This window comes from Salmo trutta, chromosome 7 (assembly GCF_901001165.1).
Source record: "Salmo trutta chromosome 7, fSalTru1.1, whole genome shotgun sequence".
Classification (NCBI taxonomy): domain Eukaryota; kingdom Metazoa; phylum Chordata; class Actinopteri; order Salmoniformes; family Salmonidae; genus Salmo; species Salmo trutta.
The window spans coordinates 57,634,892-57,650,958 of NC_042963.1; the positions used below are offsets into that span (position 1 = coordinate 57,634,892).

The following is a 16,067-nucleotide window of genomic DNA, read 5'->3' on the forward strand; positions in this document are numbered from 1 at the left end:
TTGTAATCGTTGGTCTCAGAGCCTCCTCCTCTGTCAATACAGTCGTTACATGACACGTCAGACCTGGGCAAAGCACAGGTCCTAGATATTATAATGACAGTCAGGAAACAGGACAGAGATATTATAATGACAGTCAGGAAACAGGACAGAGATATTATAATGACAGTCAGGAAACAGGTCAGAGATATATAATGACAGTCAGGAAACAGGACAGAGATTATAATGACAGTCAGGAAACAGGTCAGAGATATTATGACAGTCAGGAAACAGGTCAGAGATATTATAATGACAGTCAGGAAACAGGACAGAGATATTATAATGACAGTCAGGAAACAGGTCCGAGATATTATAATGACAGTCAGGAAACAGGACAAAGATATTATGACAGTCAGGAAACAGGTCAGGGATATTATAATGATAGTCAGGAAACAGGTCAGAGATATTATAATGACAGTCAGGAAACAGGTCAGAGATATAATGACAGTCAGGAAACAGATCAGAGATATTATAATGACAGTCAGGAAACAGATCAGAGATATTATAATGACAGTCAGGAAACAGGTCAGAGTATTATAATGACAGTCAGGAAACAGGTCCGAGATATTATAATGACCGTCAGGAAACAGGTCCGAGATATTATAATGACAGTCAGGAAACAGGTCCGAGATATTATAATGACAGTCAGGAAACAGGACAAAGATATTATAATGACAGTCAGGAAACAGGTCAGAGATATTACAATGACAGTCAGGAAACAGGACAGAGATATTATAATGAGTCAGGAAACAGGACAGAAATATTATAATGACAGTCAGGAAACAGGACAAAGATATTATAATGACAGTCAGGAAACAGGTCAGAGATATTACAATGACAGTCAGGAAACAGGACAGATATATTATAATGACTCACTACTATGACAGTCAGGAAACAGGACAAAGATATTATAATGACAGTCAGGAAAAAGGACAAAGATATTATAATGACAGTCAGGAAACAGGTCAGAGATATTACAATGACAGTCAGGAAACAGGACAGAGATATTATAATGAGTCAGGAAACAGGACAGAAATATTATAATGACAGTCAGGAAACAGGACAGAGATATTATAAGGACAGTCAGGAAACAGATATTATAATGACAGTCAGGAAACAGGTCAGAGATATTATAATGACTCACTACTATGACAGTCAGGAAGCAGGACAGTTCAAAGTGTAAAGGTCAGATCCATACCTGGTGCTGGAGTGCCCACTGCCTCCAAACCCCTCCTCTCCACTGGGCTCGTTGTCATCACTCTACAGGACCACAGACATCAGCAGGTCAACACAATATGGATGTCACTGTCATCATTACGACAGGTTATTACCAGGATATAAACCTAGTAACCTTATAACCACTCATTATGGATGTCAATGTCCTCATTACGACAGGTTATTACCAGGATATAACGTAGTAACCTTAAACCACTCATTATGGATGTCAATGTCATCATTACGACAGATTATTACCAGGATATAAACCTAGTAACCTTATAACCACTCATTATTGATGTCAATGTCATCATTACGACAGGTTATTACCAGGATATAATCTAGTAACCAGTTACAACAGGACTATGACAGGTTATAACCAGGACTAGCTCATGCACTCACCTTTGCAGGAGAAATGAGGGTTATGAGCCTTGGTCAACGGGAACAGAGAGATATTTACCTAGTCGTCTTTTGGTTACTGGCCCAACGCTCTTAACTGCTCTGCTTCCTGCTGCCCATATATGATGCCGATGTCATCCTTATGAGCAAGGTTTTAAATAGGGTTACAGCGGTTGGAACCAAACGTTATTACCAATCGTTTCGTTCTGAACAGAACCATTCTTTTTATCGTTCTGTTCTACTGTTCTGACCAGCAATATAAAGTTCTGGACCGGTTCATATCGTTCCTTTCTGTTCCTTTTTTTAACCTGTGAAATCAACAGTTGTTTACATTTATCTCATTAAATGACTTCACCAATCAGTGCAGATGGAGAAGGCCAGCTAGTTGTTTAGACCAATCAGTGCAGATGGAGAAGGCCAGCTAGTTGTTTAGACCAATCAGTGCAGATGGAGCAGGCCAGCTAGTTGTTTAGACCAATCAGTGCAGATGGAGAAGGCCAGCTAGTTGTTTAGACCAATCAGTGCAGATGTAGCAGGCCAGCTAGTTGTTTAGACCAATCAGTGCAGATGGAGCCGGCCAGCTAGTTGTTTAGACCAATCAGTGCAGATGTAGCAGGCCAGCTAGTTGTTTAGACAAATCAGTGCAGATGGTTACCGGCAAGCTAGTTGTTTAGACCAATCAGTGCAGATGGAGCCGGCCAGCTAGTTGTTTAGACCAATCAGTGCAGATGGTAACCGGCCAGCTAGTTGTTTAGACCAAATCAGTGCAGATGGAGCAGGCCAGCTAGTTGTTTAGACAATCAGTGCAGATGGTTACCGGCAAGCTAGTTGTTTAGACCAATCAGTGCAGATGGAGCCGGCCAGCTAGTTGTTTAGACCAATCAGTGCAGATGGTAACCGGCCAGCTAGTTGTTTAGACCAATCAGTGCAGATGGAGCAGGCCAGCTAGTTGTTTAGACCAATCAGTGCAGATGTAGCAGGCCAGCTAGTTGTTTAGACCAATCAGTGCAGATGGAGAAGGCCAGCTAGTTGTTTAGACCAATCAGTGCAGATTGTAACCGGCCAGCTAGTTGTTTAGACCAATCAGTGCAGATGGATCCGGCCAGCTAGTTGTTTAGATGCATGATGGACACACAAGTGTAGTCACAAGGTAGCCTAAACAAGCACAGACACTGGAACAAGTTTCTGAGTGAGAGAGGGAGTGTTTTGCATAGACACTTAGTTGCATTTTTTATGGCACCAAAAAAAAATCCCAGAACTTAAAATAACATTAACAAGTTCCCATGCTTTTAAAATAAGAGTTCTGTTCTGGAACAGTATAGATCACTTTTGTTCCTGGTTCCGTTTCTGTTCCTTGAACATTTTTAGTTTTTTTCCCCTCCTGTTTTGGTTCTGTTCCCTGAACCAGTTCTATAATGGTTATAAAGCATGGCTATGACAGATTACAATGCACTCACCTCTCCAGCCCTCTGAGCTCTCCTCCTGGTCCTCCGTCTCTCCCTGGCGATTCGGTCACTCTCACTTTCCCCTCCACTAGTCTCCTGGCTGGAGGTTGGAGGACGAGAGGTACCAGCCGGTTGAGTCAGCCCCAACAGGTCAGACTTCTGCAGGTTGGCGATACGGGACCTCCAGCTTACCTCCTGGAGCAATAATAATAATACAAATCATAACATAATACATAAACACAGTTCTTTACCGTCGCTATCATATCCAACATACAGGTGTAACAGTCACAACCAACACAACTCAGCACTGTCAAAACCACTGAGCAAGAAAATCCCAGGGTACGCAACTAGATTCAGCCGCGGGCCGATATTTATCTGAGTGGATGACCACAAATAAGCACCAAAAAGAGATTGTATTTGAAAATAACAATAATTTCATACCTGGATTACATCTCTTTTATTCCTCGGAATACTTAGAAACAGATTTCCTAAATTAAACTCAAGTTATTTTTTGTATATATATATTTTTTTAGCAACCTTGGGGAGGGCAAGAAATACCATCCACGGGACGGTTTTGTCCCCGGGGGCCGCCTGTTGCCAACCCCTGGCCGAGGGCGACAGTAGGTCCCGTGGTTGACGTCACTCATAAGCCTTTGACATTACAATATATAAACACTGCTCTCTCTCACCCCTTCTTCTGCTCTCTTCTTATTGGCTGCCTCCTCCTCCGCCTCTTTCCTTGTCTTCTCCTCTCCCTTCGTCCGTCTGGGCTGTCTTCATTGTCTTGTCAGCTTCCTGCAGGTCTGTGAGCGTCACGCCCTGATTGGACAACAGATAGAAAGTACTGGTCATGTTACTTTCAAAATGTTAAATCAGTAACTTTTTGATTATTTAAAATGTTTAAATGTAATCTTTATTTTACTAGGCAAGCCAGTTAAGAACAAATTCTTATTTACAATGACAGCCTAGGAACAGTGAGTTAACTGCCTTGTTCAGGGGGCAGAAGACAGAATTTGTACCTTGTCAGCTCTGGGATTCGATCCAGCAACCTTTCGGTTACTAGTCCAATGCTCTAACCACTAGGCTACGGAAACATAGTAACGTAATCTGACTACTTTCAGTAACTTTTAGATTACTTTCTCCTTAAGAGGGAGTACAAAAAGACAAAAATGAATATTACCAACTGAATGACATCTATTGCAGGATAAATCGAGTTAACCAGAGGTGGGACCAAGTCGCTATTATTCACAAGGTCCGAGTCCCAAGTAGAGTCCCAAGCAGAGTCCCAAGCAGAGTCCCAAGCAGAGTCCCAAGCAGAAGTCCCAAGTAGAGTCCCAAGCAGAGTCCCAAGCAGAGTCCCAAGCAGAGTCCCAAGCAGAGTCCCAAGTAGAGTCCCAAGCAGAGTCCCAAGTAGAGTCCCAAGTAGAGTCCCAAGTAGAGTCCCAAGTAGTCCAGTAGTCCCAAGCAGAACAGGTTGAGTCAAGTCCAAGTTGTGCATTTAAAAACAAATCAAGTCATCTTTTCAAGTCAAGTCAAAAAAAATATACAGTTACCAGTCAAAAGTTTGGACACACCTACTCATTCAAGGGGTTTTTCTTTATTTTTACTATTTTCTACATTGTAGAATAATAGTGAAGACATCAAAACTATGAAATATCACATATGGAATCATGTAGTAACCAAAAAAATGTTAAACAAATCAAATATATTTGAGATTCTTCAAATAGCCACCCTTTGATGTGACGAAAGCTTAAATTCTATCTTTAGATTAAAAAACAAAGTCTGTCAGTATTTCAGTATTTCTAATTAATTTAATACCCCTTGATCTTAAAGAAATATGGAAGAATAGATTATCCAAATTATTTGACCTGAGCAAGACCCCAAAATGTAAGGACTTATTAGCCTACTCTGTTGTTTATGATGTTGTTGTCATGGACGACTGATTGAGCTCATTGCTTCAAGTCGAAAAATATATGCTTCTCTCATGGAATGGCCAGCTAGGAGCACTACCGAGAAGTTCTATTTGCATGTGAAAAATGTCATGCCACATTTAACCTTTATTTAACTAGGCAAGTCAGTTAAGAACAAATTATTATTTTCAATGACGGCCTACCGTGGAACAGTGGGTTAACTGTCTTGTTCAGGGGGCAGAAAACAGATTTTTTTTACCTTGTCAGCTCGGGGATTCGATCCAACGCTCTAACCAGTAGGTTTCCTCCAGCATCTTCACAAGGTCCTTTGCTGTTGTTCTGGGATTGATTTGCACTTTTAGCACCAAAGTACGTTCATCTCTAGGAGACAGAATGCATCTCCTTCCTGAGCGGTATGACGGCTGCGTGGTCCCATGATGTTTATACTTGCATACTATTGTTTGTACAGATGAACGTGGTACCTTCAGGCATTTGGAAATTGCTCCCAAGGATGAACCAGACTTGGAGGTCTACAATTTTTTTTCTGAGGTCTTGGCTGATTTCTTTTGATTTTCCCATGATGTCAAGCAAAGAGGCACTGAGTTTGAAGGTAGGCCTTGAAATACATCCACAGGTACACCTCCAATTGACTTAAATTATGTCAATTAGCCTATCAGAAGCTTCTAAAGCCATGACATCATGTTCTGTAATTTTCCAAGCTGTTTAAAGGCACAGTCAACTTAATGTATGTGAACTTCTGACCCACTGGAATTGTGATACAGTGAATTATAAGTGAAATAATCTGTCTGTAACAATTGTTGGAAAAATGACTTGTGTCATGCACAAAGTAGATGTCCTAACCGACTTGCCAAAACAATAGTTTGTTAACAAGAAATTTGTGGAGTGGTTGAAAAACGAGTTATAATGACCCCAACCTAAGTGTATGTAAACTTCTGATTTTAACTGTATATCTCCCTCTCTAACTTTAAGCATCAGCTGTCAGAGCAGCTTACCGATCACTGTACCTGTACACAGCCCATCTGTAAATAGCACACCCAACTACCTCATCCCCAAATTGTTATTATTTTTGCACCCCAGTATTTCTACTTGCACATCATCATCTGCACATCTATCACTCCAGTATTAACGCTATATTGTAATTATTTCACCTCTATGGCCTATTTAGTGCCTTACCTCCCTACTCTTCTACATTTGCACAACTGTACATAGATTTTTATATTGTGTTATTGACTGCATGTTTGTTTATTCCATGTGTAACTCTGTGTTGTTGTATGTTGTCGAACTGCTTTGCTTTATCTTGGCCAGGTCACAGTTGAAAATGAGAACATGTTCTCAACTGGCCTACCTGGTTAAATAAAGGACTTGATCTCAACTGGCCTACCTGGTTAAATAAAGGACTTGATCTCAACTAACCTACCTGGTTAAATAAAGGACTTGTTCTCAACTAACCTACCTGGTTAAATAAAGGACTTGATCTCAACTAACCTACCTGGTTAAATAAAGGACTTGATCTCAACTGGCCTACCTGGTTAAATAAAGGTGAAATAAACCAAATAAAACTGTCTGGCGAGCCAGCCTTAAATGTAGTTAAATGTACATGTCTAGGCAGGTGGGCCTACCTGAGTGGATCGTTAAATGTACATGTCTAGGCAGGTGGGCCTACCTGAGTGGATAGTTAAATGTACATGTCTAGGCAGGTGGGCCTACCTGAGTGGATAGTTAAATGTACATGTCTAGGCAGGTGGGCCTACCTGAGTGGATCGTCGTGACTGTCTGGCATGTCTGGAGCGAGCCTTCCTCTGAGCCTCCGCCTCCTCATCACGAACCGGGGTCAAGTAGGATCTGGACCGGGGAACACAGAACGTTATCACAACATTATCACAACGCTATCACAACATTTAGATAACGTTATCTAAATGTTGTGATAATGTTATCACAACATTATCACAACATTTAGACAACACACATCGGGATCAGATAGGAGCTGAGGGGGACACACAGAACATAACTACATTTAACTATATTCATCTACATTAATAAATATATATTTATTTAGACAGTCAGAAAGGTAAGGGGTTTAATTTAGACAGTCAGACAGGTAAGTGGGTTTAATTTAGTCAGAAAGGTAAGTGGGTTTAATTTAGTCAGAAAGGTAAGTGGGTTTAATTTAGACAGTCAGAAAGGTAAGGGGTTTAATTTAGACAGTCAGACAGGTAAGTGGGTTTAATTTAGTCAGAAAGGTAAGTGGGTTTAATTTAGACAGTCAGAAAGGTAAGTGGGTTTTATTTAGTCAGAAAGGTAAGTGGGTTTAATTTAGTCAGAAAGGTAAGTGGGTTTAATTTAGTCAGAAAGGTAAGTGGGTTTAATTTAGTCAGAAAGGTAAGTGGGTTTTATTTAGTCAGAAATGTAAGTTGGTTTTATTTAGTCAGAAAGGTAAGTGGGTTTAATTTAGACAGTCAGAAAGGTAAGTGGGTTTAATTTAGACAGTCAGAAAGGTAAGTGGGTTTTAATTTAGACAGTCAGAAAGGTAAGTGGGTTTAATTTAGTCAGAAAGGTAAGTGGGTTTAATTTAGTCAGAAAGGTAAGTGGGTTTAATTTAGACAGTCAGACAGGTAAGTGGGTTTAATTTAGACAGTCAGACAGGTAAGTGGGTTTAATTTAGACAGTCAGACAGGTAAGTGGGTTTAATTTAGACAGTCAGAACGGTAAGTGGGTTTAATTTAGACAGTCAGAAAGGTAAGTGGGTTTAATTTAGACAGTCAGAAAGGTAAGTGGGTTTAATTTAGTCAGAAAGGTAAGTGGGTTTTATTTAGACAGTCAGAAAGGTAAGTGGGTTTAATTTAGTCAGTCAGAAAGGTAAGTGGGTTTAATTTAGTCAGAAAGGTAAGTGGGTTTAATTTAGTCAGAAAGGTAAGTGGGTTTAATTTAGTCAGAAAGGTAAGTGGGTTTAATTTAGTCAGAAAGGTAAGTGGGTTTAATTTAGTCAGAAAGGTAAGTGGGTTTAATTTAGTCAGAAAGGTAAGTGGGTTTAATTTAGACAGAAAGGTAAGTGGGTTTAATTTAGACAGTCAGAAAGGTAAGTGGGTTTAATTTAGACAGAAAGGTAAGTGGGTTTAATTTAGACAGTCAGAAAGGTAAGTGGGTTTAATTTAGTCAGAAAGGTAAGTGGGTTTAATTTAGACAGTCAGAAAGGTAAGTGGGTTTAATTTAGACAGTCAGAAAGGTAAGTGGGTTTAATTTAGACAGTCAGAAAGGTAAGTGGGTTTTATTTAGACAGTCAGAAAGGTAAGTGGGTTTAATTTAGTCAGAAAGGTAAGTGGGTTTAATTTAGTCAGAAAGGTAAGTGGGTTTAATTTAGTCAGAAAGGTAAGTGGGTTTAATTTAGTCAGAAAGGTAAGTGGGTTTAATTTAGACAGTCAGAAAGGTAAGTGGGTTTAATTTAGACAGTCAGAAAGGTAAGTGGGTTTAATTTAGACAGTCAGAAAGGTAAGTGGGTTTAATTTATGACCGAAAGGTAAGTGGGTTTAATTTTAGACAGTCAGAAAGGTAAGTGGGTTTAATTTAGACAGTCAGAAGGTAAGTGGGTTTTAATTTAGGTCAGAAAGGTAAGTGGGTGTTTGGGGGGAATTTAGACAGTCAGAAAGGTAAGTGGGTTTAATTTAGACAGTCAGAAGGTAAGTGGGTTTAATTTAGACAGTCAGAAAGGTAAGTGGGTTTAATTTAGACAGTCAGAAAGGTAAGTGGTTTAATTTAGACAGTCAGAAGGTAAGTGGGTTTAATTAGTCAGAAAGGTAAGTGGTTTAATTTAGTCAGAAGGTAAGTGGGTTTAATTTAGACAGTCAGAAAGGTAAGTGGGTTTAATTTAGACAGTCAGAAAGGTAAGTGGGTTTAATTTAGACAGTCAGAAAGGTAAGTGGGTTTAATTTAGACAGAAAGGTAAGTGGGTTTAATTTAGACAGTCAGAAAGGTAAGTGGGTTTAATTTCGTCAGAAGGTAGTGGGTTTAATTTAGTCAGAAAGGTAAAGTGGGTTTAATTTAGACAGTCAGAAAGGTAAGTGGGTTTAATTTAGACAGTCAGAAAGGTAAGTGGGTTTAATTTAGACAGTCAGAAAGGTAAGTGGGTTTAATTTAGTCAGAGAAGGTAAGTGGGTTTAATTTAGTCAGAAAGGTAAGTGGGTTTAATTTAGACAGAAAGGTAAGTGGGTTTAATTTAGACAGTCAGAAAGGTAAGTGGGTTTAATTTAGACAGTCAGAAAGGTAAGTGGGTTTAATTTAGTCAGAAAGGTAAGTGGGTTTAATTTAGACAGTCAGAAAGGTAAGTGGGTTTAATTTAGTCAGAAAGGTAAGTGGGTTTAATTTAGACAGTCAGAAAGGTAAGTGGGTTTAATTTAGTCAGAAAGGTAAGTGGGTTTAATTTAGTCAGAAAGGTAAGTGGGTTTAATTTAGTCAGAAAGGTAAGTGGGTTTAATTTAGACAGTCAGAAAGGTAAGTGGGTTTAATTTAGACAGTCAGAAAGGTAAGTGGGTTTAATTTAGACAGTCAGAAAGGTAAGTGGGTTTAATTTAGTCAGAAAGGTAAGTGGGTTTAATTTAGACAGAAAGGTAAGTGGGTTTAATTTAGTCAGAAAGGTAAGTGGGTTTAATTTAGTCAGAAAGGTAAGTGGGTTTAATTTAGTCAGAAAGGTAAGTGGGTTTAATTTAGACAGAAAGGTAAGTGGGTTTAATTTAGACAGTCAGAAAGGTAAGTGGGTTTAATTTAGACAGTCAGAAAGGTAAGTGGGTTTAATTTAGACAGTCAGAAAGGTAAGTGGGTTTAATTTAGACTGTCAGAAAGGTAAGTGGGTTTAATTTAGACAGACAAAGGTAAGTGGGTTTAATTTAGACAGTCAGAAAGGTAAGTGGGTTTTATTTAGACAGTCAGAAAGGTAAGTGGGTTTAATTTTAGACTGTCAGAAAGGTAAGTGGGTTTAATTTAGACAGTCAGAAAGGTAAGTGGGTTTAATTTAGACAGTCAGAAAGGTAAGTGGGTTTAATTTAGACAGTCAGAAAGGTAAGTGGGTTTATTTAGTCAGAAAGGTAAGTGGGTTTAATTTAGTCAGAAAGGTAAGTGGGTTTTATTTAGACTGTCAGAAAGGTAAGTGGGTTTAATTTAGTCAGAAAGGTAAGTGGGTTTAATTTAGTCAGAAAGGTAAGTGGGTTTAATTTAGACTGTCAGAAAGGTAAGTGGGTTTAATTTAGTCAGAAAGGTAAGTGGGTTTAATTTAGTCAGAAAGGTAAGTGGGTTTTATTTAGTCAGAAAGGTAAGTGGGTTTTATTTAGTCAGAAAGGTAAGTGGGTTTTATTTAGTCAGAAATGTAAGTTGGTTTTATTTAGTCAGAAAGGTAAGTGGGTTTAATTTAGTCAGAAAGGTAAGTGGGTTTAATTTAGTCAGAAAGGTAAGTGGGTTTAATTTAGTCAGAAAGGTAAGTGGGTTTAATTTAGTCAGAAAGGTAAGTGGGTTTTATTTAGTCAGAAAGGTAAGTGGGTTTAATTTAGACAGTCAGAAAGGTAAGGGGTTTAATTTAGACAGTCAGAAAGGTAAGTGGGTTTAATTTAGACAGTCAGAAAGGTAAGTGGGTTTAATTTAGACAGTCAGAAAGGTAAGTGGGTTTAATTTAGACAGTCAGAAAGGTAAGTGGGTTTAATTTAGACAGAAAGGTAAGTGGGTTTAATTTAGACAGTCAGAAAGGTAAGTGGGTTTAATTTAGACTGTCAGAAAGGTAAGTGGGTTTAATTTAGACTGTCAGAAAGGTAAGTGGGTTTAATTTAGACTGTCAGAAAGGTAAGTGGGTTTAATTTAGACAGTCAGAAAGGTAAGTGGGTTTAATTTAGACAGAAAGGTAAGTGGGTTTTATTTAGACAGTCAGAAAGGTAAGTGGGTTTAATTTAGACTGTCAGAAAGGTAAGTGGGTTTTATTTAGTCAGAAAGGTAAGTGGGTTTTATTTAGTCAGAAATGTAAGTTGGTTTTATTTAGTCAGAAAGGTAAGTGGGTTTAATTTAGTCAGAAAGGTAAGTGGGTTTAATTTAGACAGTCAGAAAGGTAAGTGGGAAACAGAAATGGACAGAATTGAGAACTTGCAGATCAGCGATTTGAACCCCCATCACAGGTGGCCATGCATGGTCCAGAGTTGGCCGTCTACACTACTACACCAGACATTGGCACTGCAGATCACCTCAACTATAAACCATTCACCAACACTCAACTGCAACTGCAGCCAAACACTCCCAGCACACCAGTGGTTAAAAGCCAACGTTCAAACATCCGTTAAACAGACCGTCTCTGTAAACGCTGGAACATCGCTGTAGTCATGGCAAACAGACTCACTTGCGCCTCTGCTTTGTCTCCAAGTCACTGCCACCGCCGGTCGTCGTGGTGACAGAGTTGGAGGTGACAGAACACTGCTCCTTCTTCTTCTCTGCCTGCTCCTGAGCCAGTCTGAGGGAGATAAAGGGCTTAGGGCTGCATGGCAGATAAAATGGTTTTGGTACCTTTTTAACAGACACTACAAAAATCTGGCCTCTCCCCGTCTCCACCCCTCTGCGTCTCCTTCCCTGTCCTCCACTCCTACTCCCCTGTCCTCGCCTCCTCTTCCCCTCCCCCCTCCCCTGTCCCTCTCCTCCCCTGTCCTCTCCTCCCCTGTCCTCTCCTCTCCTGTCCTCTCCTCCCCTGTCCTCTCCTCCCCTGTCCTCCCCTCTCCTCCCCTCCCCTGTCCTCTCCTCCCCTGTCCTCTCCTCCCCTCTCCTCCCCTGTCCTCCCCTCTCCTCCCCTCCCCTGTCCTGTCCTCCCCTGTCCTCTCCTCTCCTCTCCTCCCCTCTCCTCCCCTGTCCTCCCCTCCCCTGTCCTGTCCTCCCCTGTCCTCTCCTCTCCTCCCCTCTCCTCCCCTGTCCCTCCCCTCTCCTCCCCTCCCCTGTCCTGTCCTCTCCTCTCCTCTCCTCCCCTCCCCTGTCCTGTCCTGTCCTCCCTGTCCTCTCCTCTCCTCTCCTCCCCTCTCCTCCCCTGTCCTCCCCTGTCCTCTCCTCCCCTCTCCTCTCCTCCCCTGTCCTCTCCTTCCCTGTCCTCTCCTCCCTTGTCCTCTCCTCCCCTCTCCTCCCCTGTCCTCCCCTCTCCTCCCCTCCCCTGTCCTGTCCTCCCCTGTCCTCTCCTCCCCTCTCCTCCCCTGTCCTCCCCTCTCCTCCCCTCTCCTGTCCTGTCCTCCCCTGTCCTCTCCTCTCCTCTCCTCCCCTCTCCTCCCCTGTCCTCCCCTCTCCTCCCCTCCCCTGTCCTCTCCTCCCCTGTCCTGTCCTCCCCTGTCCTGTCCTCCCCTGTCCTGTCCTCCCCTCTCCTCTCCTCCCCTGTCCTCCTCTAAATATTTCAACAACTGAGATAAACTGAACAAGTTCCACAGACAAAAATGTGTTAACAAACCTCCAAACGAGCTTCAATGCCATACAACACTCCTTCCGTGGCCTCCAACTGCTCTTAAACGCTAGTAAAACTAAATGCATGCTCTTCAACCGATCACTGCCCGCACGACTAGCATCACTACTCTGGACGGTTCTGACTTAGAATATGTGGACAACTACAAATACCTACAGTTGAAGTCGGAAGTTTACATACACTTAGGTTGGAGTCATTAAAACTCGTTTTTCAACCACTCCACAAATTTCTTGTTGACAAACTAAAGTTTTGGCAAGTCGGTTAGGACATCTACTTTGTGCATGACAGAAGTCATTTTCCAATTGTTTACAGACAGATTATTTTACTTATAATTCACTGTATCGCAATTCCAGTAGGTCAGAAGTTTACATACACTAAGTTGACTGTGCCTTTAAACAGCTTGCAAATTCCAGAAAAAGATGTCATGGCTTTAGAAGCTTCTGATAGGCTAATTGACATCAATTGAGTCAATTGGAGGTGTACCTGTTGATGTATTTCAAGGCCTACCTTCAAACTCAGTGCCTCTTTGCTTGACATCATGGGGAAATCAAAAGAAATCAGCCAAGACCTCAGAAAAACAATTGTAGACCTCCACAAGTCTGGTTCATCCTTGGGAGCAATTTCCAAACGCCTGAAGGTACCACGTTCATCTGTACAAACAATAGTACGCAAGTATAAACACCATGGTACCACGCAGCTGTCATACTGCTCAGGAAGGAGACGCGTTCTGTCTCCTAGAGATGAATGTACTTTGGTGTGAAAAGTGCAAATCAATCCCAGAACAACAGCAAAGGACCTTATGAAGATGCTGAAGGAAACAGGTACAAAAGTATCTATATCCACAGTAACTTCTGTATCGACATAACCTGAAAGGCCGCTCAGCAAGGAAGAAGCCACTGCTCCAAAACCGCCATAAAAAAGCCAGACTACGGTTTGCAACTGCACATGGGGACAAAGATCATACTTTTTGGAGAAATGTCCTCTGGTCTGATGAAACCAAAATAGAACTGTTTGGCCATAATGACCATTGTTATGTTTGGAGGAAAAAGGGGGAGGCTTGCAAGCCGAAGAACACCATCCCAACCGTGAAGCACGGGGGTGGCAGCATCATGTTGTGGGGGTGCTTTGCTGCAGGAGGGACTGGTGCACTTCACAAAATAGATGGCATCATGAGGAAAGGAAAATTATGTGGATATATTGAAGCAACATCTCAAGACATCAGTCAGGAAGTTAAAGCTTGGTCGCAAATGGGTCTTCCAAATGGACAATGACCCCAAGCATACTTCCAAAGTTGTGGCAAAATGGCTTAAGGACAACAAAGTCAAGGTATTGGTGTGGCCATCACAAAGCCCTGACCTCAATCCTATAGAACATTTGTGAGTAGAACTGAAAAAGCGTGTGCGAGCAAGGAGGCCTACAAACCTGACTCAGTTACACCAGCTCTGTCAGGAGGAACGGGCCAAAATTCACCCAACTTATTGTGGGAAGCTTGTGGAAGGCTACTTTATTTGACCCAAGTTAAACAATTTAAAGGCAATGCTACCAAATACTAATTGAGTGTATGTAAACTTCTGACCCACTGGGAATTTCACATTCTTAAAATAAAGTGGTGATCCTAACTGACCTAAAACAGGGAATGTTTACTAGGATTAAATGTTAGGAATTGTGAAAAACTGAGTTTAAATGTGTTTGGCTAAGGTGTATGTAAACTTCCAACTTCAACTGTAGGTGTCTGGCTAGACTGTAAACTCTCCTTCCAGACTCACATTAAGCATCTCCAATCCAAAATTAAATCTAGAATTGGCTTCCTATTTCGCATCAAAGCCTCCTTCACTCACGCCGCCAAACTTACCCTCGTAAAACTGACCATCCTACCGATCCTCAACTTTGGCGATGTCAACAAACTGGATGCAGTCTATCACAGTGCCATCCGTTTTGTCACCAACATATTCATCACCAAACCCACTGGCTCCAGGTCATCTATAAGTCTCTGCTAGGTAAAGCCCCGCCTTATCTCAGCTCACTGGTCTCCATAGCAACACCGACCCGTAGCACGCGCTCCAGCAGGTATATTTCACTGGTCATCCCCAAAGCCAACACCTCTTTGGCCGCCTTTCCTTCCAGTTCTCTGCTGCCAATGACTGGAACGAATTGCAAAAATCACTGAAGTTGGAGACTTATATCTCCCTCACTAACTTTAAGCATCGGCTGTCAGAGCAGCTTACCGATCGCTGCAGCTGTACACAGCCCATCTGTAAATAGCCCATCCAACTACCTACCTCATCCCCATATTGTTTTTATTTACTTTTTTGCACACCAGTATTTCTACTTGCACATCCTCATCTGCACATTTATCACTCCAGTGTTAATCTGCTAAATTGTAATTACTTCGCTACTATGGCCTATTTATTGCCTTACCTCCTCACGCCATTTGCACACACTGTATATAGATTTTTTCTATTGTATTATTGACTGTACGTTTGTTTATTCCATGTGTAACTCTGTTGCTGTTTGTGCCGCACTGCTTTGCTTTATCTTCGCCAGGTCGCAGTTGTAAATGAGAACTTGTTCTCAACTGGCCTACCTGGTTAAATAAAGGTGAAATAAAAAATGTAAAAAAAAAAAAATGAAAGGTGAATTCATCTCCCAGTGTCTGTTGGAAAGCAGACTGAATCAGGTTTTCCTCTAGGATTTTGCCTGAGCTTAGCTCTATTCCGTTTATTTTTATCCTAAAAAACTCCTTAGTCCTTGCTGATGACAAGCATACCCATAACATGATGCAGTCAACACTATGCTTGGAAATGTTTAGAGTGGTACTCAGTAATGTGTTGTGATGGATTTTCCCCAAACATAACACTTTGTATTGAGGACAAAAAAAATGCATGTATTTGTCTTATTTCTTATTTTTTGCAATATTACTTTAGTGCCTTATTGCAAACAGGATGCATGTTTTGAAATATTTTTATTCTGTACAGTCTTCCTTCTTTTTACTCTGTCATTTATATTAGTATGTTTATGTTCAGGGTGTGTAAAAAAGTAAAAGGGGTGTGAATACTTTCTGAAGGCCGCTGTACATGATGGAAGCTGGTCATCAGGCTTAGCGTTCGCCTGGTCAGTTCTTCTCAGATCAGGGAAAGACGCGAGAAAGAGCCAATCACCTACCTCTGGGCCACTAGGATGTTGAGACGACTGAGTCCAGCAGAGAAGCTACTTCCAGTTCCTGTTGTAGAGGTCACTGTGGGGTCATCCAGTCTGTGTCCATAGGATGAGCTGGGAATACAACCAGACTTATTGACAATAATAAATACAGCATCTTCCCTAAAGCAGTGGTTCCCAAACCAGGGCTCGCAACTGCTATGAAAATGGGGTCGAGGGAGAATTTGCAACCCCCCCCCCCCCCCCTAAAATATATATAAACACTAAAAAACACATCTTCTTTGTATCTCAAAATAACGTTAATGCGGTTTACTAAAAACATCTAAATGAAAATGATTCAAATCTAAAAGATTAAATTTAACGGCAGCACTTGATTGTTGTACTTCAATCATTCCCATGGTGAACGACTAGCTACACTATGAAACTACA

General features: G+C 41.1%; 1 protein-coding gene across 4 annotated transcripts in view; it reads right to left on the bottom strand.

Moving 5' to 3' along the window:
* The window catches only part of zmp:0000001167 (protein phosphatase 1 regulatory subunit 12A), a 48,553-nt gene continuing 32,486 nt past the window's right edge, over positions 1-16,067 (bottom strand). For 3 of the 4 annotated variants that reach the window (XM_029759511.1, XM_029759514.1, XM_029759513.1), the window contains 7 exons: positions 15,645-15,752; positions 11,391-11,501; positions 6,778-6,868; positions 3,785-3,914; positions 3,108-3,290; positions 1,235-1,296; positions 1-63 (listed from right to left, as the gene is read on the bottom strand). In XM_029759511.1, coding sequence (XP_029615371.1) covers positions 3,804-3,914; positions 6,778-6,868; positions 11,391-11,501; positions 15,645-15,752 — 421 coding nt within the window. In that variant the 3' untranslated portion in view covers positions 1-63; positions 1,235-1,296; positions 3,108-3,290; positions 3,785-3,803. Of the gene's footprint in view, positions 64-1,234; positions 1,297-3,034; positions 3,291-3,784; positions 3,915-6,777; positions 6,869-11,390; positions 11,502-15,644; positions 15,753-16,067 lie in introns of those variants that run through there. The other variant, XM_029759512.1, reaches the window with a different exon arrangement.